This window comes from Hemitrygon akajei, chromosome 7 (assembly GCF_048418815.1).
Source record: "Hemitrygon akajei chromosome 7, sHemAka1.3, whole genome shotgun sequence".
NCBI classification, from domain to species: Eukaryota; Metazoa; Chordata; class Chondrichthyes; order Myliobatiformes; family Dasyatidae; genus Hemitrygon; species Hemitrygon akajei.
Genome location: NC_133130.1, coordinates 108,702,131 through 108,729,647, shown reverse-complemented (window position 1 = coordinate 108,729,647; position 27,517 = coordinate 108,702,131). Strand labels below are relative to the sequence as shown.

At 44.3% G+C, this 27,517-nt stretch overlaps 1 protein-coding gene and 1 long non-coding RNA gene across 5 annotated transcripts in view; both read left to right on the top strand.

Annotated features, from left to right (window-relative positions):
• The window catches only part of serac1 (serine active site containing 1), a 55,338-nt gene extending 34,776 nt beyond the window's left edge, over positions 1-20,562 (top strand). For 3 of the 4 annotated variants that reach the window (XM_073051684.1, XM_073051685.1, XM_073051686.1), the window contains 8 exons: positions 610-772; positions 2,850-3,000; positions 4,425-4,551; positions 9,373-9,473; positions 10,687-10,784; positions 13,796-13,978; positions 16,525-16,668; positions 19,878-20,562. In XM_073051684.1, the coding sequence (XP_072907785.1) occupies positions 610-772; positions 2,850-3,000; positions 4,425-4,551; positions 9,373-9,473; positions 10,687-10,784; positions 13,796-13,978; positions 16,525-16,668; positions 19,878-20,014 (1,104 nt within the window). In that variant the 3' untranslated portion in view covers positions 20,015-20,562. The remainder of the gene's footprint in view (positions 1-609; positions 773-2,849; positions 3,001-4,424; positions 4,552-9,372; positions 9,474-10,686; positions 10,785-13,795; positions 13,979-16,524; positions 16,669-19,877) is intronic. The other variant, XR_012099678.1, reaches the window with a different exon arrangement.
• On the top strand, positions 777-1,950 carry LOC140730791 (uncharacterized). The gene is made up of 3 exons (XR_012099679.1): positions 777-841; positions 911-1,228; positions 1,521-1,950. It is a non-coding gene; the product is annotated as an uncharacterized lncRNA (long non-coding RNA).
• Positions 20,563-27,517: the final 6,955 nt, after the last annotated feature.

Here is a 27,517-nt window from a genome sequence, read left to right as displayed (position 1 = left end):
AAAGGCAAGTTGAGTTTGCCAAGAATAATGTTTTGGAAGACTGACTAATTGGACAAGCTAAGGGAATGGGTGGATGTGATGCATTAAGGTTTTAGATGGTACCTGAGAGATGACTGGGAGATACTTCAGAGTGTGGACTCCAGACGTTCATGAATGTGGCTCACTATCACCACCTTAAGGAAAATTAGGGAAGGACATTTCTGTGAATGACTAGATAAGTATATCCTACAGTAACCTTAAAAAAATTACTTCACTCAAGTTCTGTCCTCTGAATGTTGTTCATAACCATGTATTAGTTTATTTAAAAGGAATCCCTGCGTCCTGGTTGCTGCTTTGCCATCACCTTCGTTAATGGGCAAATCTGCCTGTGCATGAGGTCATTTCAAATGATGCTTCAGCTGGGTGTGGGGAATTTGTTCCCCTAAGGAAGATGTAATTTTTCACACTAATCTTTGCTTATATCACTACATGAGCAGAAATTTTTGTTCTTAAATCTATGTTAAATGAGTTGAAGATTGTGCCAGTTTCATGTGCTATTATGTCATATTGCTATTCTTTATTGTATTCATTGAGGTGAAAGTTTTTCTTCAATTTCCATCCCAACTTCAGGTACCCAGCCACTGCGATGCAATCGTAGTAAATGGAGGCTTGCAGTTGCTCCAAAAAATTTACCAGCTACGCCAAGATTCTCAAAAAATTCAAAGGAACATCATTCGGACAATCGGAAATGTGGCTTTACATGAGCATCTCCACTCGGCCATTGTACAGTCAGGTAGAGTGACAGTGTGTTGTAATGTGTAGACAGTCAGGTACAGTGACAGTGTAATGTGTAGACAGTCAGGTACAGTGACAGTGTAATGTGTAGACAGTCGGGTACAGTGACAGTGTGTTGTAATGTGTAGATAGTCAGGTACAGTGACAGTGTGTTGTAATGTGTAGATAGTCAGGTACAGTGACAGTGTAATGTGTAGACAGTCAGGTACAGTGACAGTGTGTTGTAATGTGTAGACAGTCAGGTACAGTGACAGCGTGTTGTAATGTGTAGACAGTCAGGTACAGTGACAGTGTGTTGTAATGTGTAGACAGTCAGGTACAGTGACAGTGTGTTGTCATGTGTAGACAGTCAGGTAGAGTGACAGTGTAATGTGTAGACAGTCAGGTACAGTGACAGTGTGTTGTAATGTGTAGACAGTCAGGTACAGTGACAGTGTAATGTGTAGACAGTCAGGTACAGTGACAGTGTTGTAATGTGTAGACAGTCAGGTACAGTGACAGTGTGTTGTAATGTGTAGACAGTCAGGTACAGTGACTGTGTTGTAATGTGTAGACAGTCAGGTACAGTGACAGTGTGTTGTAATGTGTAGACAGTCAGGTACAGTGACAGTGTGTTGTAATGTGTAGACAGTCAGGTGTAGTGACAGTGTGTTGTCATGTGTAGACAGTCAGGTACAGTGGTAGCGTGTTGTAATGTGTAGACAGTCAGGTACAGTGATAGCGTGTTGTAATGTGTAGACAGTCAGGTACAGTGACAGTGTGTTGTAATGTGTAGACAGTCGGGTAGAGTGACAGTGTAATGTGTAGACAGTCGGGTACAGTGACAGTGTGTTGTAATGTGTAGACAGTCAGGTACAGTGACTGTGTTGTAATGTGTAGACAGTCAGGTACAGTGACAGTGTGTTGTAATGTGTAGACAGTCAGGTACAGTGACAGTGTGTTGTAATGTGTAGACAGTCAGGTACAGTGACAGTGTGTTGTAATGTGTAGACAGTCAGGTACAGTGACAGTGTGTTGTAATGTGTAGACAGTCAGGTACAGTGACAGTGTGTTGTAATGTGTAGACAGTCAGGTACAGTGGCAGCATGTTGTAATGTGCAGATGGTTTCAAAGATTTTGAAGGAACATTTAATGTCAGAGAAATGTATACAATATACATCCTGAAATTCTTTTTCTTCACAGCCTTCCACGAGGAGTTGCCCGAAAGAATGAATGAGAGTTAAGTGTTAGAACTCTGAAGCCCCTCTCCAGCTTCCCCCACCCTCTCACGGGCAGCATCAAAGCAATGACCCCCCTCCCCCACCGGGCACTCCAGCATGCAGCAAAGCATCAATAAAGACTCAGGCTTGCGGTTACTCACTCACCCGGTATTCGACATACCACAGGCTCTCTCTGTCTCTCTCTCATCTGTCTCCATTTCACAGCGAGAGGGGAGACATAACAAACACCTCACTGATTTACGATGTTAAAAGTCAGTTGCGTCACTTTTTCCGAGCTCTGTGCCCAAAGATCTCGGGTCTCTGGGCACACAGCCGGCAGCCAGCTCGCTGCTTTTGATCTTCTGTCCCCCACGACACACAGATTTCCTGCAGCAGCAGCCTTGAGTCTGCCCACCTCCAGAGCCACGAGATCCCCGAGGCGTGCAGGTCTTCTGGGCCACGTCCTTGGCATATTGAATAGCGACCAGTCGTGAGACCCCTTGAGCGGGTCCCATTCCTGCAAAGAACCGAAGTCAGCACGTAACCCCACGTTAGGGTCTTCAAAAGAACCCTGGAAAGGAAAAATACAGATATTAAAGATAGACATAGAGCCGTTTCCGATGATGCAAGCAAAGGAGTTTTCCTCCTCCGATCGTGCGATAGTCAGGCTTCTCCTGATAGCATTGAAGTTCATCTCACACGCATGTATCAGAACATTGACGGCTGCTAATGTTATTCAATTTTCCTGATAGTTAGCTTCTTCAGCATGTTTTGTGAAATGTGGTGAAGGTATTAGCATTACTGAATGTATTTATCGATGCAAGGAAGTTCCAGAGTGGAATCTTCAAACCAATGCGAAGGATCTTTGAGTTGCAGGATGGATTGGTATCTTAGCTGAGGTGATGAAATCGCCGCATGTTATCCAGGCTTCACATGCTGCAAGGACTTTGGCCAATCTGGACAGGGACACTGTGGAAGAGAAGTACGAGGATGGAATATATATTCTTCATCCACAGTACAGAACAAGGCAAGTCATTTCAACTAACTTGGTACTTAGCCTCGTCATTTAGACCAGCTCGTGAACCCGAATCCTTCCCATAGTTTATCCCCTAACGCTGATGATCAGAGACCTTGGTCCCTTGTTCAGCTGTTGCAGCTTCCCTCATCAACATCACCATCAGTATCACGTGCTCTGTCGTATGATCCTGGTCTTTAATCACCCCTTCACACTGCTGGTCTTATTCTTTTCCCTACCCATGACCATGATTGTTCTTGGCAATTTTTTCCACAGAAGTGGTTTGCCAGTGCTTCCTTCTGGGCAGAGTCTTAACAAGACAGGTGAGCCCAGCCATTATCGATACTCTTCTGAGATTGTCTGCCTGGCGTCAGTAGTTGCACAACCAGGACTTGTGATGTGCACCAGCTACTTGTATGTCCATCCACTAACTGTCCCTTTGGCTTCACGCAACCCTGACTGGGGGGCTAAGCAGGTGCATCACCTTGCCAAGAGTGACCCGCAGGAAGGAGTGCCTCACACCTCCTCACAAACCGCCACCCTTCAACATCCTTATAGTACTTAAATTTCCTGAAGTTGAACAGTCTATCTGTTTTGGTCTTGAATATATTTAATGATTCACAGCTGCCTGCAATACCGAGTTTAAATATTCACAGTTCTGAAAAGGAGTTATTGCGAATCATGGCTTAAATGGTCAATCGATTGATGGATTGAGACACAATGCAGAATAGGCCCTTGCAGCCCTTCGAGCTGGACTGCCCAGCAACTCCCATCTTAACCCTGGCCCAGAGACAGGACAATTAACCTTCCGACTGGTACATCTTTGGACTGTGGGAGGAAAGCAGAACACCCAGAGGAAACCCAAGTGGTCACGTGGAAAATGTGCAGCAGCGGGACATGAACCCGGGTTGCTGATACCGTAAAGCGTTGTACTCACCACTACACGACCTGCCTACACTGTCTGCTTTCTTCAAGATAGAGATCTTCAGTTCCATTGAATTATGAAGGAAAAATGAAGGCGTTGGGCTCAGCAACCAAAGCTGACAGCAAAGCCAGTGAGTGTTTGGGGTGTGGGGTTAAGTGGGGTCATGGTGCAGGCAGGTTTCATTGTCAATGGGTGAGGTCCAATAGGAAGGAATTCACAGAATGGATTTGTTTTTCAAGCTGGTACGCATTCAGTGGGCTGAATGGCCTCTTCTCGTGATGTAGCCATTCTACGAATGATTATCTTTCCCCAGATTCCAGATGCAGATCCTTTTAAAACTGATGCCTGTGCAGAGTAATTGTTGAGTGTATTTTAATGCTGATAAATTTAAGTAATTAATCAGCCCCTTGGTAATAACTTTGGCGAGCACTGCTTACTATAAGCGTAACTGCCAGATAATTTGCAGTTGCCTATATGTTGAACAGTACTGATGTTGGTCTTTTGTCTTCAGTCAGCCAATCAAAGCAGACGTTCTCTTTGTCCATGGCCTGCTGGGAGCAGCTTTCAAAACCTGGCGGCAGAAGGACCGCACCGATGTGGAGGATAAGAACTCTGACTATGCCGAATGTTGGCCCAAGGTAATAGATCTCTCTGAATTATGCCTTTTGCTGCAGGCTGCTTCTGTCCAATCCTCATCCTTCTCTTCACAATCTCCCTTGCTGTGCTGTAATTAATACAACATATCAATGTGAAATATATAAAATTTGGTATAAATAAGTGATCTAATGTACAATGACTGTGAATGGTGGAGCAGACTCATTGGGCCGAATGGCCTACTTCTGCTCCTCTATCTTATGGTAGAATCACTGTCAGGCCACACAGGAAACTGGACTGACTGGATCTCTCTGCGAAGCCTTGTTGAGGCAGAGGCTTGCTTCCTGTCCTTCCTGCTCCCATCGACCTGCACCTGGACCACAGCCCTCCATACCCCTACCATCCATGTACCCGTCCAAGCTTCTCTTAAACATGGAAACCGAGCTCAAATGCACCACTTCCGCTGACGCATTCTCGTATTCCTCTGGCATGTTCCACATTCTCATAATCCCTCAGTGAGTGAAGACGTTTCTTCTCATGTTCCCCTTAAAATTCTCACCTTTCACCCTTAACCCATGGCCTCTAGTAGTCTTACCCAACCTCAGTGGAAAAAGCCTGCTTGCATTTACCTTATCAATACCCCTCATAATTTTGTTTACCTCTATCAAATCTTTCCTCAATTTTCTATGTTCCAAGGAATGAAGTCTTAACCTGTTCACTTTTTCCTTATAACTGAAGTTCTCCAGTCCTGGCAAGATAATTTTAAATTTTCTCTTACTCTTTCAATCTTATTTACATATTTCCTGTAGGTAGGTGCCCAAAACGGTACACAGTACTCCAATTTAGGCCTCACTAACGTCTTGTAGAACTTCAACGTAGCATTGCATCTCCTGTACTCAGTGTTTTGATTTATGAAGGCCAATGTGCCAAAAGCTTTCCTTACCACCCTATTTACCTGTGAGGCCACTTTCAATGAGTTATGGAGCTGTATTCCCAGATCTCTTTGTTCTCCCGCACTCCGCAGTGCCCTACCGCTCACTGTGTACGTCCTGCTGAAGTGGGACACCTCACACTTGTCTGCATTCAATTCCAGCTGCCATTTTTCCTCTTTGCTTCCACTTGGCTCATTAATTGCATCCCTCCGCTTTGAAAGATCTATCCAATTAATCCTATTCCCTCACTCCAACACACACAAGATGCTGGAGGAACTAAGCAGGCCGGGCAGTGTCGTTGGAAAAAAGTACAGTTGACCTTTCCTGCTGAGACCCTTCGGTACGACTGGAGAATGAAGGATGAGGAGTTGATTTAAAAGGGGGGGAGGGAAGAGAGAAGCACAAGGTGATAGGTGAAACCTGCAGGGGGAGGGATGAAGTGAAGAGCTGGAAGTTGATTAGTGAAAGAGATACAGAGCTGGAGAAGGGGGAGTGTGATAGGAGAGGACAGAAGACCATGGAAGAAATAAAAGGGGGGAGAAGAACCAGAGGGGGGCGATAGGTGGGCAAGGAGATGAGGTGAGAGAGGGTAAAGGGGATGGGGAATGGTAAAGGAGAGGGGGTGCATTACCGCAAGTTTGAAAAATCCATGTTCATGCCATCAAGATGGAAGCTATGGAATATAAGGTGTTGTTCCTCCAACCTCAAACTTCTGGTAATGATTCCCCCTCTCCTCCACCATTGATTTTCTGACCAGGCCTGAGTGTATTGACAATGGATGAAAACGTGTTCAGGTATGTCTGCTAGTAATCATGTAAATCAGTGATGGCGCAGTACAATCTAGCACGATTCGAAATGGTGTTAGAGAGCTGTCAGGTGTCCTGCTGGTATGAAAGTGTCAGTGTTGTAATAGCCCCACAGAGTGCAAGTGGTAAATCTGCCAAAGACTTGACATTTGCTACATTAACACTGCTCCATCAGTCCGAAGAATGGCTTTGAAAATGCATGAGCACTTGTATTACAAGTACAAAGCAGGATCTGAACAGAAGCACCAGGTAGTATTTGAAGTCCATAATCCTTCATCAGGACAGGAGACAGGAGGAAAAAAAAGTCGGGTTTAAGTTGCAGAGGGGGTGTTAGAGGGACTAGTGGGGTGTCTGTGATGGGATGCGGACTAGATTGTACAATAATAGCTACTTTAAAGAAACAGCAGCTAGACATGAAAGAGAAAAGAACAAATTGAAGCCAAGGTAACAGAACAACTAAACCTTTTGCAATTCGAGCAGCCAACATAATTAAAGACCCCTCGCATCCCGGGCATTCTCTCTTCTCCCACTCCCACCCCACAGCCCCCTCCTTTACTATGGACAGGAGATACAAGAGGATGCACCACCACCACTACCCCACTACCCCCCCTAGAATAATAAGGTAGACTCTTGTCTTCACCATCTACCTTCTCATGGCCTTGCACACTGCACTTTCGCTGTATCTGTAACACTTTGTCCCTTGTACTTGCTCAATGCACTGACGTGATGGAGTGATCTATGGACTGTTCCTTGGTATAAGTGACAGTAATTAAACCAGTTGCCTTGCTTGTCCTTTTCTGGTGGAGGATCATCGACCTGAAGTGTGAACTCTTTCTCTGTTCACAGATGCTGTCTGTCCTGTGTTTGCAGATCCTGCAGTTTCTGTCGAATGTACTTCTAGTTCAGAGTTCCAGCATCTGCAGCTTTTTGATTTACCTTCAAAGGTCCAATGAAGCAGTTTGAATTCCAGTCACTGTTGTGACTTGGGCAATAATTTGCACACAACAATCGAATAATGATGTTAAATGGGAGAGAGATACTGCCAAAGTCATTCGAGTTAACTTAACACCCTGTACACCTCACTGCCGCAGAATCTTTCGCCCCGGCCATGTTCTCGCTGAGACAAACAGGGTTCTTTCAAGTTGAACTTGAACCCATGACCTCATTCCAAGGCTAGCGTGCTACCGTAGAGCTTTGACAGCAAAATTTTTGGGATGGAAGGGTTCACATAAAATACTTGCTTATTGCTTTAGTACTTTTTATTATTACTGGAAAGCTTCTCCAAAATAAAAACATCATGGAGATATGGTAGATTTTTGACAGGGAGCAGAAGTAAGCCATTTTCCTCTTCCGGCCTGCTGCTTTTAATAAAATCACAGTAGATCAGACCGCAACGTAAACTCCACACTCCCATCCATATGTGATAACCTTTCACCTCGGTTGAAAATGACGTTAAGCATGCTGGCCTTCAGTTGGGAAATTGAGTATCGGAGTTGGGGCTATATATTGCAGTTGTTTAAGTCATTGGTGTGGCTGCCCTTGGAATACTGCGTCCAGTTTTGGTCACTTAGTACAGAAAAGAGTGCATTGGAATTGGAACGAGTGCAGAGAAGATATACAGAGATGTTGCCATGACTAGAAAGCCTGAGAGTGTATTCCTTATAATGTAGGAGTATGAGGGAGGATTTTATGGGTGTGTTTAAAATTATGAGAGGCATAGATAAAGTGATTGATAAAAACCCCTCCTGCAGACTGGGAGGAGTCCAAAGCTAAGAAACATAAATTTAGGGAAGATTTAGTAGGGACCTGAGGGACAACTTTTTCCACATAGAGGGTGGTGAGTAATGGAATGAGCTGCCAAAGAAGGCAGCTGAAGCGGGTTCAGTAGTATCATTTAAGGAGCACTTGGATAGATACATGATGGATGAAATGTCAACAAATTCCTTTCCTCCCTCCGATGCTGCTTGACCTGCTGAGTTTCTCCAGCTGATTCCAGTTACTTCAAAGACTCTGTTTCCACCACCCTTTGAGAAAGTGATTTCCAACAGGACTCTCAATATCTAACAAGACTCTCAATATCTGAGCAAAGAAAGATTCCACTTTCCTTCTCTATTGAATAGACGACTCCTTATTTTTAAAAAGTTCTGGATTATACCTCCAGAGAAAACATTCTCTTGATAGCCACCTGGCAGGACCCCACGGGATCTTGTAAATTTCAACATTTCCTGGTAAGGCAATTCTTCCATTCCGCTGTTAGTTAATTAAACTTTCTCTGCCAGCTTCCAATCCATTGCTGCATTAAGTAAGGAAACCCGCACTGAACACATTAAACACGAGGAAATCTGCAGATGCTGGAAATTCAAACAACAACACACACAAAATGCTGGTAGAACACAGCAGGCTAGGCAGCATCTATAGGGAGAAGCGCTGTCGACGTTTCGGGCCGAGACCCTTCGTCAGGACTAACCGAAAGGAAAGATAGTAAGAGATTTGAAAGTAGTGGGGGGAGGGGGAAATGCAAAGCTTTTAGTTAGTCCTGACGAAGGGTTTCGGCCCGAAACGTCGACAGCGCTTCTCCCTATAGATGCTGCCTAGCCTGCTGTGTTCTACTGAACTCATTACTCTGGATGTGCTGTCATCACACTCTGTATAATTGAAACATAACCTCACTATTCAATTACTCTGCTGATAAGCAATATTCTGTTAACTTTCCAAATTACTTGCAAACCCCGCATGTTATTGTTAGGATACGTGGTGTTCTGCAATCTGCCATCATTTAGATCATACACCCTACAATACCGTGCAAAAGTCATGTGTGTGTGTATGTGCGCGCACATGTATCTGGGGTACCGAAGGTTTTTGCACAGTACTGTAGTAATTTCATACATTTCAAGTGTTGGGCAATCAGACTTAAATGCATGTTTTCTCCTCTGACTTCATCACTAAGAATGTGAGGTTTTGAAAAAAGACGATGACAATTTCATGTGGACTAGTATTTCAGTTGAGCAGTTAAACTACTTGTCAGCTGTAGTAAGTATGAGTTTAGGGACCATTGCAAAATTCTTCTAATAAATCCGTCGTGTTTTTGTTTGGTTTAATGCATATATATTCCTGATTTTATCTTCAGGCCTGGTTAGCTGCAGATTGTCCCAGTCTGAGGATTCTAACAGTGGAGTATGACACTCACCTCAGTGACTGGAGATCCAAGTGTCCTGTGGAGAACGAGAGGTACATACTAGGCTCCTGTCTATACATTTATATAGAATTAGTAATAGCATTCATATATACTGTGCAAAAAATCATCTCCTAACCAAAGAGTATTACCTCCAGATATTGAGGTATCAACAAACGAGTGTTGAAGGATGATGGTAGAGTGCGTGTTTTTATTTCTGAGGGAAGCAGCTTGGATCCGCTCCAATTTGCCTAGTGGAGCAACAGGTCCATAGCAGATGCCATCTCATTGACTCTCATTGCCACGTGTACCAAAATACAGTGACAGATAATTTCATCCCATCAGTACGTTAAAGTCTGTCCCAAGCCTTATAGGCTCATCAGGCTGGTGTTTATGTCGGTTTCCATGGCGTGAAGCGACTGAGAGTACGAGACTCCCCCCCGGATAGGAGGCCAGTCTATCACGAGGTTAACCCCCAGCATTTTGCCGGTACCCATTTTCAGCTGGGTGGACTGGAGCAATGTGTGGTTATGTGCCTCGCTCAAGGACACAACACGTTGCCTCGGCTGGGGCTCGAACTCACGACCTTCAGGTCACTAGTCCAACGCCTTAACCACTTGGCCACGCGCCACACATTGAGGTGGTAAAAACAGAAACACAAACAGACTTCAGTCTTGGAGTTCCAGGGAAAATGCAGTGCAGGTAGACAATGCAAGGTAAGGTGAAGAGTTCACCTTTAACCTATAAGCCTGTATTTTATTATAATGGGTAAACTGACGAGAAATTAAATGGTAGAGGTAAATCTTACTCCTCCATTGTATTTAGATACTTCCTCCAGAAAAGCTAAAGTATTTAAAATTTAAATTTATATAGTTGCTATTTGACGTTTCGTCGGAATTAAATTTTTTAAAAATTGCAAATGCTGGAAATTTGCAATGAAAAAGCAATGACAGAAATACTCAGCAGGTCAGGCACCATCTGTGGAAAGAAAGCATGTTAACATTTTGGGTTCAAGCAGTGTTTCGAGTGTTATTTCTTCCTGTTTTATTAGAGCTTGCTGATGTGTTTCACAGTTTACCTCCAGGTTTATTGACTCTGTCAAATGCTATTAAGTTATTTAAAGGCTTGGGCTGTAGTTTAACAAGAATAATTAGTAAACTTGCGGAAAGCTCTGTAATATTCATTTTAAACACTGAGAAACAGTTGTTTAATTTAAAACCAGCACAAGTTTACAAAAGTGAAGAGAAGGTGCCTTTTATTTTTATCCAGGAAATCACTGGCCTACAGGGGTCGGGAGCTGCTGACCAAACTGAAAGCTGCAGGTGTTGGAGACAGGCCAGTGGTGTGGGTAGCACACAGTATGGGAGGTAAGAACTTCTCATATCAAAAAGGTTTTTCCTTTGTCCTTACTGTATCATTACCAATCCATAAAACCCTTTTATAGGACACTACAGTGCAGTACGGATCCTTCGGCCCTTTTCAAATCAAAAATTTATATCAAGTTGAATTATTATTCAACCATAATAGATACAGCAAATGAAACAGCATTCCTCTGGGGCCAAGCTATAAAACCAACAAACTAATACATTCAAAATAGTGAGCAAAGCAGCTTATTCAAGTGGGGAATAAATACATATAGTCCATGATCCTCAGTGACACATCCCGCCATTGATGGTGCAGTCAATCCAGCCTGTCATTCCACTGTTCGAACACAGGAGGGCAGCACCCCCACTGAACACGGACGCCACGTTGCACCGCCTCCAGCATCTCCTCACCTGTGTGCAGCAGTACACAGGTGAGGAGAGGACAAACCTATGGCTTGAGGCCTAGTCTTTGCTACAACCAAGGCTACACAGCTTCCACGTCATCTGTCATGTCACCAGACAAGGGTATCAGGCCTGCGACAACTTCTATTAATGTAATCCAACAAAGTCTTGTACTTGCAAATGAAGTGTCCAAAGACAATCTCCCATGATTATACTGCACGCTGCCTTTGTGCGCCAGTTGTGGTGCCTTTGAGTAGCAGGAAGCAACATGGTCTGTAGCCAGGTCAGCTCTTCTGATCTCCCGGCCGGTCCCTTTCTCGACCTTCCAGCCAGCCCTTCGACACCAGTCCAGCTACTCTGGTCAACGAGCAGCTCACTGATGGAGTAGCCCAGCAGTATCCTACAAAAAAAACTCTAACCTTTCCCTCCTACACAACCCTATATTTTTCTATCTTCTGTGTGTCTGTCTAAGAGTTTCTCAACTGCCGTTAATGTGTCTGCCTCTACCAGCACCCCTGGCAGTGCGTTCCACACAATCATCATTTACGAGTCTCTGGCTATCCACTCAGCCAATGCCTCTTATCACCTTGTACACACCTCTCATCCTCCATCGCTCCAAAGAGAAAACCCTTTGCTCACTCAACCTACCCTCTGAAGACGTGGCCTCAAATCAAGTCAGAATCCTGGTAAATCTCCACACCCTCTCTAAAGCTTCTACATCCTTTCTCTGAGGCGACCAGAACTGAGCACTGAACTATGATCTATAATTATAGGTGGGAGCTCATCACACCCCTGCAGCCAGTCCTGACTTCACAGCTCTGACATTTGTTTTTTGCCCCAAAATCCAATCCCTTTCTCAATGTTAGTATTGATTCTGCTGATATCACCCTCCCTGGTACTGCGCCAGATCATAACAAACATACTTGCTTTTGCAAAAAGTATTTTCTACCATGGAGAGAGACAGCATGGTAAAAGGCTGTTTGGCCCATCAAGTCTGTGCTGACCATCAGCATCTGCACTAATCCTACATTAATCCCGATCTATTCTCCCCACGTTCCCATCAGTAGAGGTCTACCAGATGATAAGAGGCATATATTGAGTGGATGGCCAGAGACTTTTTCCTGGTGCGGAAATGATGCCTTGTATGCTTGCTGTGGGGATGGGGAGTATTCTGGAGTTGAGTGAGGGAGGGATGAGGCTTGTTTCACTGTTGTTTGGTACGTTCTGGTCTGTGTTGTTGTGCTGAGCAAGGTGGCCATGCTCCGTTGTCTGCACTAGTGGGTCGGCCACAGCACTTCCTTGGGTGTGTTTGTTAAAACACTTTTCACTGTGCTTTTCAATCTGAATTGCATCCCTCTTCTTTTCCAGCCCCAGCTTCTTCAGTGTGCCATTCTGGTTCGTTTCTTCACTGTCACCAAGGCCTTAGCTTCCATTTGTGACTGAAGTAAACACAATGGCACAACTGGCAGGCCGGATCGAAGCTCTGCTGTCCTGCCACATTCAGTCAGTGGCCAAAGGGACAACTCAGTGACAATTGCCCAAGTATGTTCTGTCCCTAAGAAGCAGGATAGGGTCAAAGTAAATTTCTTATCAAAGTACACATATGTCACCATATACTACATCGAGATTAACTTTCCTGCAGCATTTACAAGAACATAAAGAAATCCAATATAATTCATGAAATAATATTCAGAAACAAAGACTGACAACCAAGGTGCAAAAGAAGACAAATTGTGCAAATAAAAAATAAATAATACTGGGAACACGAGTTGTAGAGGCATTGAAAGTGAGTCCCTAGGTTGTGGAAACAGTTCAGTGTTGTGCTGAGTGAAGTTATCCATGCCGCTTCAGGCGCCTGATTGTTGTAGGTTAATAACCGTTCCTGTTCCATTTGTCTTCTCTTGAATAATGGCAAGATGACAGAAGGGTTAATGGAAAGTAACAAGCTGCTGACAGGAGCTGACTTAGTATTCCACCAGAACCTGTCGGCCCGTGACATTACAGCCTGCTCCAAATACACAAGTCAGTGAATTCTGCTCTACCACTAGCCATCCAGGAGGGGGCGACAGAGTCACTGTGCTCCCCTGGAGGTCGTGTGGCGTAACATTCAAACTGGGGTCGGTGCTGCCCCCAGGGTTCACTCGGCAGAAGACAAGTTGTATTGTTTTCGACTGCAGACTTATGCAGCATTCATGGACTCGGTTTTGGACTGTGTACTTTTTTGTGTGACTGTAATCTTGTGTGCTTGCTAACTTCTGTGTTATATATACCTTGTTCTGTGTGTGACTGTCGGTACTGCGTTTTGCACGGCCCTGGAGCAACGCTGTTTCATTTGGCTGTATTCATGGGTATTCATGTATGGTTGAATGACAATTAAACCTGAACTTGAACCCCATTTAGGTAATAAAAGAAACATAAATTGCTGGAGGAATTCAGTGGGTCAGGAAGCAGTTATGGAGGGAAATGGACCGTTGACATTTTGAGTCAATATCCTGACTCCCTAGACACTACCTGACCTGCTGAGCTCCTCCAACGTTGTGTATGTTAGTTCATATTCAAGTATCTGTAGCTCTTGTGTCTATAATCCTTAACGTAATCTCTTTCAATTGCAGGCTTGTTAGTCAAAAAGATACTTTTAGATGCTTCAGAGGACCCTGAAATGAGGTCAGTGGTTCAGAATACCCAAGGGATTGTGTTTTACAGCGTACCTCATTGTGGAACTCATCTCGCCGAGTACTCTGTCAATGCCCGCTTTCTGCTCTTCCCTTCTGTTGAAGTCATGGAGCTTAGTAAAGGTGAGGCTGGCTTGTCTGATCTACTCCACGTTCCGTCAGCCACCGTGCAAACAGGCAGAACAGTATCACCGCTTCACGTTACATGAATTGTACACTGGCTGTCACAGAAAACAGTTGGAATAAATGGGTCTTATAATTAGATAATTAATTAGATTATATAATAATTAGATTATAATAATGATAATATATTAATAATTAATAATTAGATTATATAATAGGTCCTATAATTAGATCTTGGCGTTCGTTTGTGTACTATTTACATGAATGATCAGGCGAAAGTGGTAGGGAACAGAATGCCAGGTATCCACGTTTGCCAATGACACACAAACAGTGGAAAGACCATAAGACGTAGGATTAGGCCATTCTGTCCATCAAGTCTGCTCTGCTATTCCACCAAGGCTGATTTGTTTTCTCTCTCAACCGCATTCTCCTGCCTTCTGCCCATAATCTTTGATGCCTTTACTAATCAGGAACCTATCAACCTCCGTTGTAAATGTACCCAATGACTTTGCCTCCACGGCCACCTGTCCGCAGATCCACCACCCTCTGGTTAAAGAAATTCCTCCGCATCTCTTTTCTGAAGGAGCATTCTCCTATTCTGAGGTTGTGCCCTGGTGTAGCTGTAGTTGAAAGTAGTTTTATTATTCACCTTCATGTTGGAGTACTCAAAGAGCCGGAGTGAAAAGACAGCACTTCTCAGTGTTCTAATGAAAGGCAGATTCAAATATTGATTGAAATTCCTCTGGCTTCTAACTACTAAATGTACAATTGATTTGCCTAAACTAGTAACGCACAAACAATTGCACTACTTCTTATCCATACTAAGTACACCATTTAAACAAACACAGTCTAGGTTCAAAAAAGTATGTGAACCTTTGGGACAGTGCCCTCTGCAAAAACTATTTGGAGTCAGGTTTTCCAATCAATGCGATGAGATTGGAGGTGTGGGTGGGTTGTAGAGGTGCCCTGCCCTATAAAAAAGACACACAAAATCAGGTTACTAATAGAGCCTGCTATTCTTAAGAAAGATCTGTTCACACGCACCATACCTCGATCAAAACAACTTTCAGAGGACCTTAGAAGAATTGTAGAGATGCATGAAGCTGGAAAAGGCTGCAAACAACCTCCACTGTGATTCAATGTTCAATAAAGCATGAAGACTTCCAGGGGTGGGGGTGAATACTTTCTGTAGGCACTGTACAAGGTGTAAGTGAGGCCACACCTAAAGTACTGCACACAGTCCTGATCCCTTCCCTTAAAAAGGAATTTGTAGCATTGGGGAGCAAGCCAAAGGAGTTTCACTTGGCTAATGGGGGGATCATCCAATCAAGAGAGGCAAGATAGGATGGGCCTGTGTGTTTTAGACTTCGGCAGAGGCCGGGTTGATATTACTGAGACGTACCAGATCCTGAAGAGACACAGTAGGCAGATGTTGAAATGTGTTTCTCATGGCTGAGTCTTGAATGAGGGTACACAGATATGAGGGTGGTGGTTTAAAACAGAGGTGGATAAACTTTTATTTTTTACATATGTGGTCACTTTCCAGAATTCTTAACCTCAGAAGGAGATTATGTATTTAAAGTAAGACGGATAAACTTTTGAAAGGTGGGGGAATTGTTGGTTATGGGTTATTGGCACAGATGGGACCAGCATAGATCTGCTATGATCATATTGAATTGTGTCTCCTGTTTTCCTGCAATCAATGATTCTTCTTACAAATATTTTTTTTTAAATAAAAGCAGTTAAGCACATCCTGTTGTACTCATTCCAGTTCCAAAACTCTTGCACTGACTCAAAATGTCTGCCAGCTTTCATAATGTTCAGCAAATTTTTCCCAGGTCTGTAATTTCCAGCAACATTCCAATCTTTCTCAATTTCTGATGTTAGTTTAGACCCACTGAATGGGTTATATTGAGACAGTTTCAGCATTTGTGGCTGAGAGGAGAAATGGAAATAAAATGTAGTAACTAAGAATAAAACTGAAACAGATACGGCCGTAGGATGGACTTACAAGTAGACGTGAATAAATGTGGCTGAAAAAGATACTCAGCAACTTGAAAAACGTTAGTGTGAGTCTTTCATTAATCTGCCCTCCAAACAAGAGGGAGAAATGAAACAACGGAATCATCAGCCTCAGAGAAATCATCAGATGATATCTGAGCAATGTAAATGGTGAAAGTCAAATATCTCAGCAGAGGAAACGTGATATATCAAGCAGGTATTGTGACATGGTACTGAATATCTTGGCAGACATGAGAAGTCCAAATAAAGTTTATGGAAGAAAGATTGAGTTAATTGGAAAGATTGCGTAGATCAGAATTAAAATATATACATTTTTCCTGTCTGGAGCAGTATTACTGGAATCCAGTGTTGATCATGTAAAGTGTCACGTTTTCAAACCTGGGAGGTCCAGCGATAACCTAAATCGCACGTTTGCAGGGTTTCCTTTGATAAAATGTTGAACTGTACCAATGACTTGACAGCTAAAACAAAGACATCGGAATGAATTATCAATGGCTTGGTGAACTTTGAATATTCTCTTGCAGATTCACCTGCTTTGACGGAACTGAACAATAATTTCGCCAGGCTGATTAAGGAACGAGAAGTTAACATACTGAGCTTTGGAGAAACGCTTCCGACAAACATTGGAAGTATGATCAAACTCCAGGTGGTACCTCTAAATTCAGCAGGTAGGGTATAGGTCAGCCATGACTCTCTATCACTGTACTGTTCTGTTTGCTCTGGTACAGCTCTTCCTTTGTTACAGAGTTATACAGCATAGAAACAGGTCCTTTTAGCTGAACTAGTCCATGCCAATCAAGGTGCTCCAGCCAAGCTACAGTACTGTGTAAAAGTCTTAGACACAGATACATAGCACAGGTGCCCAAGACTTTTGCACAGTACTGTCATAATTTTATGTTTTGCACTGTACTGCTGCTATTGCTGCAAAAAAAATGACGTGAATAATGATAAACCTGATTCTGATATGGGTGGACTGACAGTGGGAAGGGGCAGGGAGCGGGAAGCACCAGAGAGACATTCTGTAATGATCAATAAACCAATTGTTTGCAATCAAAAATTATATAGCTAGCTAGGACGCCCAAGACTTCTGCATAGTACTGTAGTAGGGGTAGGGGAGGAAGAAGTTCAAGGTGGCAGGCGATGGGTGAAACTGGGAGAGGGGAGGAGTGAAGTAAAGAGCTGGGAGGTCAAGTGGTTAAAGAGATAAAGGGCTGGAGAAAGGGAAATCTGACAGGAGAGGACAGAAGCTAGATAGGTAGAGTTAGATAGAGCTCTTATAGATAGCGGGGTCAAGGGATATGGGGAGAGGGCAGGAACGGGGTACTGATTGTGTATGATCAGCCATGATCACAGTGAATGGCGGTGCTGGCTAGAAGGGCTGAATGGCCTACTCCTGCACCTATTGTCTATAAGTCCATGGAAGAAAGGGAAGGGGGAGGAGCACCAGAGGAAGATGATGGGCAGGTAAGGAGATAAGGTGAGGGAGGGAAATGGCAATGGAGAATGGTGAAGGGGGGACAATTACCCCTCCCTCAGTCCATAGCCTCCTACCGCACGATGAGGCCACACTCGGGTTGGAGGAACAACACCTTGTACCCCATCTGTATAATCTCCAACCTGATGGAATGGACATCAATTTCTTGAACTTCTGATAATTTGCTGTCATTCAAAGTGGGAAAATAATCAAAAACATTGAAGGACAGAATAAATAACCTTTGAGAGTCATGGGATAATGAAGGGCAGTTATCACTGATTTATTAAGTTGTCCAATCTCGAACACAAGAAGATCTGTGAAGGTCAATGTTTTGGGCTGAGACCCTTCAGCAGGACTGGAGAGAAAAAAAGTTAAAAGGGGGGAGGGGATGGGATGGGATGGATAAACACAAGGTGATCAGTGAAAGAGATATAGGGCTACAGCGAGTGAATGGGTGAAGAAATATTGGGGGGATGAAGAAAAGAGCTGGGAAGTTGTTTGGTGAAGAGATACACGGCTGGAGAAGGGGGAGTCTGATAGGAGAGGACAGAAGGCCATGGAAGGAAGGAAAGAAGGGAGGAGCCCCAGAGGGAGGTGATGGGCAGATAAGGAAATAAGGTGAGAGAGGGAAAAGGGAATGGGGAATGGTGGGGGGGGGGGGCATTACCAGAAGTTTGAGAAATTGATGTTCATGCCATCAGGTTGGAGACTACCCAGACAGAATATAAGGTGTTGCTTCTCGAACCCGAGTGTGGCCTCATCATGACAGTGGAGGATTAGGAATCGGAGGTTGAGTTAAAATGGGTGGCCACTGGGAGATCCCGCTTCATCTGGCAGAGCGTAGATGCTCGGCGAAGTGGTCTCCCTATCCATGTCGGGTCTCAGCGATATACAAGAGGCCGCACCGGGAACACCAGACACAGTAGATCACCCCAACAGACTCACAGAGGTGAAGTGTCGCCTCACCTGGAAGGATTGTTTGGGGCCCAGGATGGTAGTGAGGGAGGAGGTGTAGGGGCAGGTGTAGCACTTGTTCCGCTTGCAAGGATAAGTGCCAGGAGGGAGATCAGTGGGGAAGGACAAATAGACGAGGGAGTCACGTAGGGAGCGAATCCCTGCGGAAAGCAGAACGTGGTGGTGGGATCCTGTTGGAGGTGGTGGAGGTTATGGAGGATTATGTGCTGGACGCGGAGGGTGCTAGGTGAGGACAAGAGGAACCCTATCCCTGGTGTAGTGGTGGGAGGATGGGGCGAGGGCAGACATGCATGAAATGGAAAAGGTGTGGTTGAGGGCAGCGTTGATGGTGGAGGAGGGAAAGCCCCTTTCTTTGAAAAAGGAGGACATCTCCTTCGTTCTAGAATGAAAAGCCTCATCCTGAGAACAGATGCGGTGGGGGAGGAGGAACGGAGAGAAGGGGATGGCATTTTTACAAGTAACAGGGTGGGAAGAGGTATAGTCCAGGTAGCTGTGAAAGTCAGTGGGTTTATAATAGACAAATAAGCTGTCTCCAGCCAGAGATGCCTGGCTCATTCATTCAGAATTTTGTGGTGATAACAAGACAGCTCAGTGAGAAAGCATGTTTGTGGTGGATTTTAGAGTTTGAGGGTTTTGTCATAGAAATGTTGAACCCCATCCTGATATTGGTGATCTATTTGAAAAGAAAACCTTGAAATTATCATTTGGCCATTTCCATTGTCCTGAGGCAAAAATGCACCTGTGACCTGGGTTCATTTCTGACCTACTTGTATGATCTCCTGATGGTCACATGGGCTTTCTCCCACATCCCAAAGATTGTGAGCTGATAGATTAAGTGGAATCTCCTCCTCACCTGGTTTCACCTATCACCTGCCAGCTTGTACTCCTCCCCCTCCCCCACCTTCTTATTCTGGATTTTGCACCCCCCCCCCCACCCCCAAGTCCTGAAGAAGGGTCTCGGCCCAAAACGTCAACCGTTTATTGCTTTCCATTAATGCTGCCGATCTGTGGAGCTTCTGCAGGGCTTTGTGCATGTGCACTAGATTTCTAGCGTCTGCAGAATCGTCTGTGGCTATAAACCGCTCCGATTGTGCAGATGAGCACATATTGGGGGGGGGGGGGAGATGTAGTGGACTATGAGGACAATAAAATGGGATCAGTGTAAATGGGTGGTTACTGGTTGACATAGACGTGTTGTGTGACTGTGAAAATGTTCAGGTCAGGAACTACCTGTGGAAAGGAAGATGTATTTACTTTCTCATGTTGCTGAGTGTTCCCAGCTTGGTTCTATCGGAATCAGTACCTGGTGTTGCAGACCTTTGGAGTGTTTGTGTATGTATTTATTTCTTACCAAGGTCATGTATAATGATTCCATGTAATGTGTCTAACTTTCTGTTACATGTTTCAATTTTTAAAATTATTTTTCAGATTTGGGGATCGGAGATTTTATTCCATTGGACGTTAATCATCTGGATATTTGCAAACCCAGAAGCAGAGATTCCTTCATTTATCAGAGGAGTCTGAAATTTATAAAGGATGCTTTAGCACAAGAGCTCGAAAGCTGAATCACTCCCCCGTTCAGAGTTTCCCCAAAGTGCCAAAGTTTGCATTCTATTTTCTGTGGTGCATTCTGGTAAAGTTTCATCATGTAACCAAAGCTTGAAAATGCCAAGAATGATAACATTCAAGGATTATATTAAAATTGTATATAATAAAGGGCAATAACTTATGTTCTGACAACATTCAGATTGCTATTTTGTTGAAATGATAGATAACCAAGTATAAAAATGCTTCAAAATTACAGAAAGCAAAAGGATTATTTATTACGGATTGGAATTGTTTGTTTAATTTAACTTTACTCCTTGAATTTTCTGTGTGGCCTTTCCTGTAAAGTTAAAATTTGAATTAGCCCAACTTATGCAATACTTATTAGTTTTCCTCTAGATGTGTCTAGGATTGTATCTGATTCTGCAGCCTTTATTTGGCTTAACAGTAATAAGATGGTAGCATATGAAAATATTTAACCAGTTAAGCACATTGAGTGGTGTTGCCAATCTTCCCACATTTCGTTTTTTTTTTCCCCTTTTGGTAATAAAAACAACAGTATCTGCTATGTGAGTGCTTCGTCTGAAGTGTAATCACAGTTGTAATCTTGGAAACTGGGCAGTCAATTTGTCCACAAGAAGAACCACAAAGTGCAATAAACTTGTGGCGCCGCTGTCTCAGCACGGCACTTAATCGAATTAACTTTGCATGGACATGCACTTGTAAGGCAACAAGAGCTGTGAATGAGCCATGGTGGGCTGAGGGACAGGAGTCGGATCACATCTTCCAGTAATGAGGTAGTAGGAGTGGGAATGTGATGGAAAGAAATGCACGTGCTTGAAATCTGAAATAAAAGCAGAACCCAGCCGGCCAGGCAGTACTTCAGGGGCAGTGTTTCAGTTTGGAAAGTGCAAGGTTATTTGGGGCAAGGAAAGATGTGAGTAATTGGATTCAGCAAATGTTACATGCTAAAGGTGTTGCAGAGACATTCAGCCCTTTGGCTCAACGTATCCATGCCAAACATGGTGCCTATCTGAGCTAGTCCCATTTGACTGACTTTTGATCCATATCACTCCACCTTTCCTATCCATATACCTTCTAAATGTTGGAATTATACCTGCTTTATCATTTCCTCTGACAGCTCTTTCCACATCCCCATTACCATCTGTGGAAACAGTTCCCCTCGGGTCCCTTGTTAATCTTTACCCTCTCATGAAAGTTGAATTTGTAGGGAAAATGAATGAGAAGAAAGAACTTGCCCTTACCCTCATATCATCAACTACTCCCCCTCACTGAGATCCACCTATCACCTGTGTTACGTACCCCGTAACTGGGTCACTTACCAGCAAAGATAGAGAGGTCCGTTGAAGTCTGATGGTACTATTTTTAAAATTCTTTATTGATAAAGGGGCACAAAAATAAGATTAATACAAAGATTCAGATAATATATGTCATCAATACTCAATCTAAAAGCGCGGGTATAATAATAATAATCAATAAGAAATAAGCTCTATCGTTGTCTAGGGGATAATGTATTGTCCGATGGAAATATAAAGTTCACTCAGTTCATGCAGGCTGCAGCCTTTGGGTTTAAGAGAGACGGTTTTAAACTTGCCCGGGTCTTTTATGAGGCCAATCCATTGAGTCGGGGGAGTTGGTTCCCCGTTGTTAGTTCAAAGTCTTTTTCTGTGGTATCAGCCACCAGCTCCCAGGCAAGGGAACTGAACGCACGTGGCTTCCTTCAAATGGCTTCCCGCTATTCCGGGATCGCTAGCGTGTCTTCTGGTTCCTACAGCCCCTCTTTTTATCCTGACTTGCAGGGTCGTAGATGTCAATCAGGTTGGGGGATGATGCAATCTCTCCCCGTCACCCAGCCCACTTTGCCCGAGGGCTCTCACGTAGCATAGCATCGCAATTCACAAATGTGTCTCCAAGAGACAATGGCCATGTCTCGTGACTTGACATCGCCGGGGAACGAGGCATTTTGCACATCTCTCTCTCATTTCCTGGGTCCCCTGACCCAACCCAATAGTGCTCTTGCAATTCTCACAAAGGAGGGGGGCTGCGGGCATAACACCTGTCAGTTCTTCCTCTACCCCAACCTTCCCCCCCCCCCCTTAAAATGCCTCTTCTTTCTTTCCAGTCCTGATGATAGTAGATGGCTGTCCCCCTGACTGGACACCAGTGACTAGAGGTGTGCCGCAGGGATCTTGATCCATTGTTGTTTGTCATCTGGATGATGATGTGGTAAACTGGATCAGCAACTTTGCAGAGGACACCAAGATTGGGGCTGAAGTGGACAGCAAGGAAGGCTATCAATGCTTGCAGTGGGATCTAGATTTGCTGGAAATAGTGGCTGAAAAATGTCAGATGGAATTTTACTGCAGACAAGTTTGAGGTGTTTCACTTTGGGAAGGCAATTCGGAGTAGGACTTGCGCAGTGAATGTTAGGGCATTGAGGAGTGTAGTAGAACAGAGGAACCTGGGAGTACAGATCATAATTCCTTGAAAGTGGCATTACAGGTACAGTACTGTGCAAAAGTCTTTGGTGCCTAAGACTTTTGCACAGTACTGTATTTATCAACATATGCAGAGTGAGTTTGTAAATGTGGCAGGAGAAAAGGATGTTGGGAATGGTGAGGGTGGAGCACTGCGAGAGGGGTGTGGGACGGGTGGCAGAGGAGTGCTGAGGTGGGGGATGGAGCGGGTGGAGACACAGACAACTCCAGGCAAGGTCATTTGATCCAAACAATTGCTTTATTGATCATTACAGAATGTCACTCTGGTGCTTCCTGTTCCCTTCCCCAACCATGATTCCCCTCTCCCTGCCATCTTCCCACGCTCAAATCAAAATAATTTTCATGGGATCTCTGAAGAAGAATTATGGAGATGCATGAAGCTGGAAAAGGCTACAAAAGCATTTCTAAAGGCCTGAATGTTCAACAGTCCACTGTAAGAGAAACTGTCCTACAAATGGAGGAAACTCAGTACTGTTGTGGGTGTCCTGCAAAGATCACAGAAGGAGCACAATGTGCAATGCTGAAGGGAGTGAAAAAGAATCGGAGGGTAATAGCAAAGATCTGCAGAAATCGCTACAACTTGCTGAAGTCTATGTTCATGTGTCCACAAAAAGTAAATCTCATTGCTTCACATCTCAGATTTGCAAAAGACCACCTAGATGTTCCACAACACTTCTGGGACATGCTCTGTGGACAGATGAGACAAAAGTTGAACTTCTGGGCAGAATGCACACTGCTAAGTTTGGAGGAAAAAGGGGCACTGCACACCAACAGCAAACCTCATTCCAACTGTGACACATGCTGGAAGGAGCATCATGGTGTGGGGCTGCTTTGCTGCCTCAGGGCCTGGACAGCCTGCAATTGTTGAGGGAATGATGAATTCAAAATGGTAGCAAGACATTTTACAGTAGAATGTTAGGGTAGCGGTCCGTCACCTGGAGCTTAATAGTAGTTGGGTGATGCAACAAGACAATGATCTGAAATACAAGAGTAAATCAACAACAGAATGGTTTAAAAAGAACATTTGTGTTTGGAATGGCCAAGTCAGAGCCTAGAACTTAACCCAATTCATATGCTGCGGCACAGCCTAAAGAGGGCAGTTCATGCAAGGTACCCCAGAAATATCGATGAACTGAAACAATCTTATATGGAGGAATGGTGTAAAATTCCTCCTCACCATTATACAAGCCTGATCAGCAGCTACAGGAAACATTTGGTGGAGATTATTGCTGCTAAAGTAGGTTCTACCAGCTATTAAATACAAGGGTTCACATACATTTTCCAGCCTAGACTGAATGATTAAACAATGTGTTCCATAAAGTCTTGTGTTATTAGTTTAGGCAGATTGTGTTTGTCTATTATTGTGACTTGGATGAAGATTAGACCACATTTTGAGTGAGTAATGCAAAACACCAGCTAATGGCAAAGAGTTCACAAACTTTTTCTTGCAGCAGAACATTGAAACATGCAGTTAATTCTTTGCCAAATGACACAGGAATAGAGGAGAGGATATTTTGGAATGAGGACACTAGGACTTGAATACAACATAAATGAACTGAGTCAGTGGGTGAAGCAAGGCAAACTGAGTTTGAGGTTGTACAGTTCTCTGAAGGGATTCTAAGAGCAGACTATTATGTAAAGGAGAAACATAGTAAGTAAGCAAAGCAGATGTACAAGAATCACGGTAACTTAAAAGGTAGGTGGAATAAGCGGTGAGGAAGCCAAAAGGAATAGAAATTTTGGCAAGAGATTAGATTTAGAAAATAATTTCCCATTGAAACTTCACTGCACTCCATTTCTCAGGTATGTACCCCTAATCTACAATGATTCTATCAATTTAGTGCTGGCTTTCAAAGACTCTGAAACTTTAGCATAAATGTAGCATTAAACTGTTAAAAGAAACTTAAGGATCCACAAAGTAATTCTCATTTGAAGTGTGTGATCACTGCAGAAGTTTCAATCATCTCCACCCAGTTTGCTCCAAGAGGACCATAAACAGTGCCTATAAAAAGTATTCATCCTGCCCCCTGGATGTTTTTTTGTTTTACAACATTGAATCACAGTGGATTTAATTTGGGTTTTATTGACACTGATCAACAGGAAAGACTCATGTCAAAGTGAAAACACATTTCTACAAACTGGAATAAATTTATTACAATTATTGAACAAAATAATTAATTGCATAATTATGCACCCCCTTCAAGTCGGTATTTAGTAGATGTGCCTTTGGCAGCAATTACAGCCTTTAGTCTTTTATCGGCTTTGCACATCTGGACACTGCAATTTGTCCCCATTCTTCTTTACAAAACTGCTCAAGCTCTGTCAGAATGCAAGGGGATTGTGAGTGAACAGCCCTTTTCAAGTCCAGCCACTGAAGCTTGTAACTCCTCCGGAGTTGTTATAATCCTCTTGGTGGTCTCCCTCACTAGTCCCTTCTTGCATTGTCACTCAGTTTTTTGAGGATGGCCTGCTCTAGGCAGATTTACAGCTGTCCACACACAAAGTGCTGGTGGAACGCAGCAGGCCAGGCAGCATCTATAGGGAGAAGCGCTGTTGACATTTCGGGCCGAGACCCTTCGTCAGGACTAACTGAAAGGAAAGATAGTAAGAGATTTGAAAGGGGAAAATGTGAAATGATAGGAGAAGACTGGAGGGTGAAGCTGAGAGCCAGAAAGGTGATTGGCAAAAGGGATACAGAGCTAGAGAAGGGAAAGGATCATGGGACAGGAGGCCTAGGGAGAAAGAAAGGGGGAGGGGAGCACCAGAGGGAGATGGAGAACAGGCAGAGTGATGAGCAGAGAGAAAAGAAAACTAAATATATCAGGGATGGGGTAAGGAGGGGCATTAACGGAAGTTAGAGAAGTCAGTGTTCATGCCATCAGGTTGGAGGCTACCCAGCCGGTATATAAGGTGTTGTTCCTCCAACCTGAGTGTGGCTTCATCTTGACAGCAGAGGAGGCCATGGATAGACATATCAGAATGGGAATGGGACGTGGAATTAAAATGTGTGGCCACTGGGAGATCCTGCTTTCTCTGGCGGACAGAGCGTAGGTGTTCAGAAAAATGGTCTCCCAGTCTGCGTCAGATCTCACCAATATATAAAAGGCCACACCGGGATCACCAGACGCAGTATACCACACCAGCTGACTCACAGGTGAAGGACTGTCTGGGGCCCTGAATGGTGGTAAGGGAGGAAGTGTAAGGGCAGGTGTAGCACTTGTTCCGTTTACAAGGATAAGTGCCAGGAGGGCGATCGGTGGGAAGGGATGGGGGGGGACGAGTGGACAAGGGAGTCGCGTAGGGAGCGATCCCTGCGGAAAGCAGAAAGGGGGGGGAGGGAAAGATGTGCTTGGTAGTGGGATCCTGTTGGAGGTGACGGAAGTTATGGAGAATTATACGTTGGATCCAGAGGCTTGTGGGGTGGTAGGTGAGGACAAGGGGAACCCTATCCCGAGTGGGGTGGTGGGTGGATGGGGTGAGGGCAGATGTGCGGGAAATGAGAGAGATGAGTTTGAGAGCAGAGTTGATGGTGGAAGAAGGGAAGCCCCTTTGTTTAAAAAAGGAAGACATCTCCTTCATCCTGTAATGAAAAGCCTCATCCTGAGAGCAGATGCGGCAGAGACGGAGGAATTGTGAGAAGGGGATAGCATTTTTGCAAGAGACAGGGTGGGAAGAGGAATAGTCCAGGTAGCTGTGAGAGTCTGTAGGCTTATAGTAGATATCAGTAGATAGGCCGTCTCCAGAGATGGAAACAGAAAGATCAAGAAAGGGGAGGGAGGTGTCGGAAATGGACCAGGTAAATTTGAGGGCAGGGTGAAAGTTGGAGGCAAAGTTAATGAAGTCGACGAGCTCAGCATGCGTGCAGGAGGCAGCACCAATGCAGTCGTCGATGTAGTGAAGGAAAAGAGGGGGATGGATACCGGTATATTTTTGGAATATAGACTGTTCCACAAAGCCAACAAAAAGGCAGGCATAACTGGGACCCATACGGGTGCCCATGGCTACACCCTTGGTTTGGAGGAAGTGGGAGGAGCCAAAGGAGAAATTACTGAGAGTAAGAACTAATTCCGCTAGACGGAGGAGAGTGGTGGTAGAGGGGAACTGGTTAGTTCTGGAATCCAAAAAGAAGCGGAGAGCTTTAAGACCTTCCTGGTGGGGGATGGAGATATATAGGGACTGGACGTCCATGGTGAAAATAAGGTGGTGGGGGCCAGGGAACTTAAAATCATTGAAAAAATTCAAAGCATGAGAAGTGTCACGAACATAGGTGGGAAGCGATTGAACAAGGGGGGATAAAACAGTGTCAAGCTATGCAGAAATGAGTTTGGTGTGGCAGGAGCAAGCTGAGGTAGCCTCCAACCTGATGGCATGAACATTGACTTCTCTAACTTCCGTTAATGCCTCTCCTCTCCTTACCCCATCCCTGATATAGTTAGTTTTTTTTCCTCTCTGCCCATCATTCTGCCTGTTCTCCATCTCCCTCTGGTGCTCCCCTCCCCCTTTCTTTCTCCCGAGGCCTCCCGTCCCATGATCCTTTCCCTTCTCCAGCTCTGTATCCCTTTTTCCAATCACCTTTCTGGCTCTCAGCACCCCACCCCCTCTGGTCTTCTCCTATCATTTTGCATTTTCCCCTCCCCCTCCTACTTTCAAATCTCTTAGTATCTCTCCTTTCAGTTAGTCCTGATGAAGGGTCACGGCCCGAAACGTCGACAGTGCTTCTCCCTATAGATGCTGCCTGGCCTGCTGCGTTCCACCAGCATTTTGTGTGTGTTGCTTAAAGTTCCAGCATCTGCAGATTTCCTCGTGTTTGAGATTTACAGCTGTGCTATATTCTTGCCATTTCTTGGTGATTAACTGTAACTCCAAAGGATATTCAATGATTTAGAAATTTTCTTGTATCCATCTCCTGACTTGTGCTTTTCAATAACCTTTTCGTGGAGTTGTCTGAAGATTTCCTTTGACGTCAGGGTGTAAATTTTGCCAAGGTATTGACTCACCAGCAGT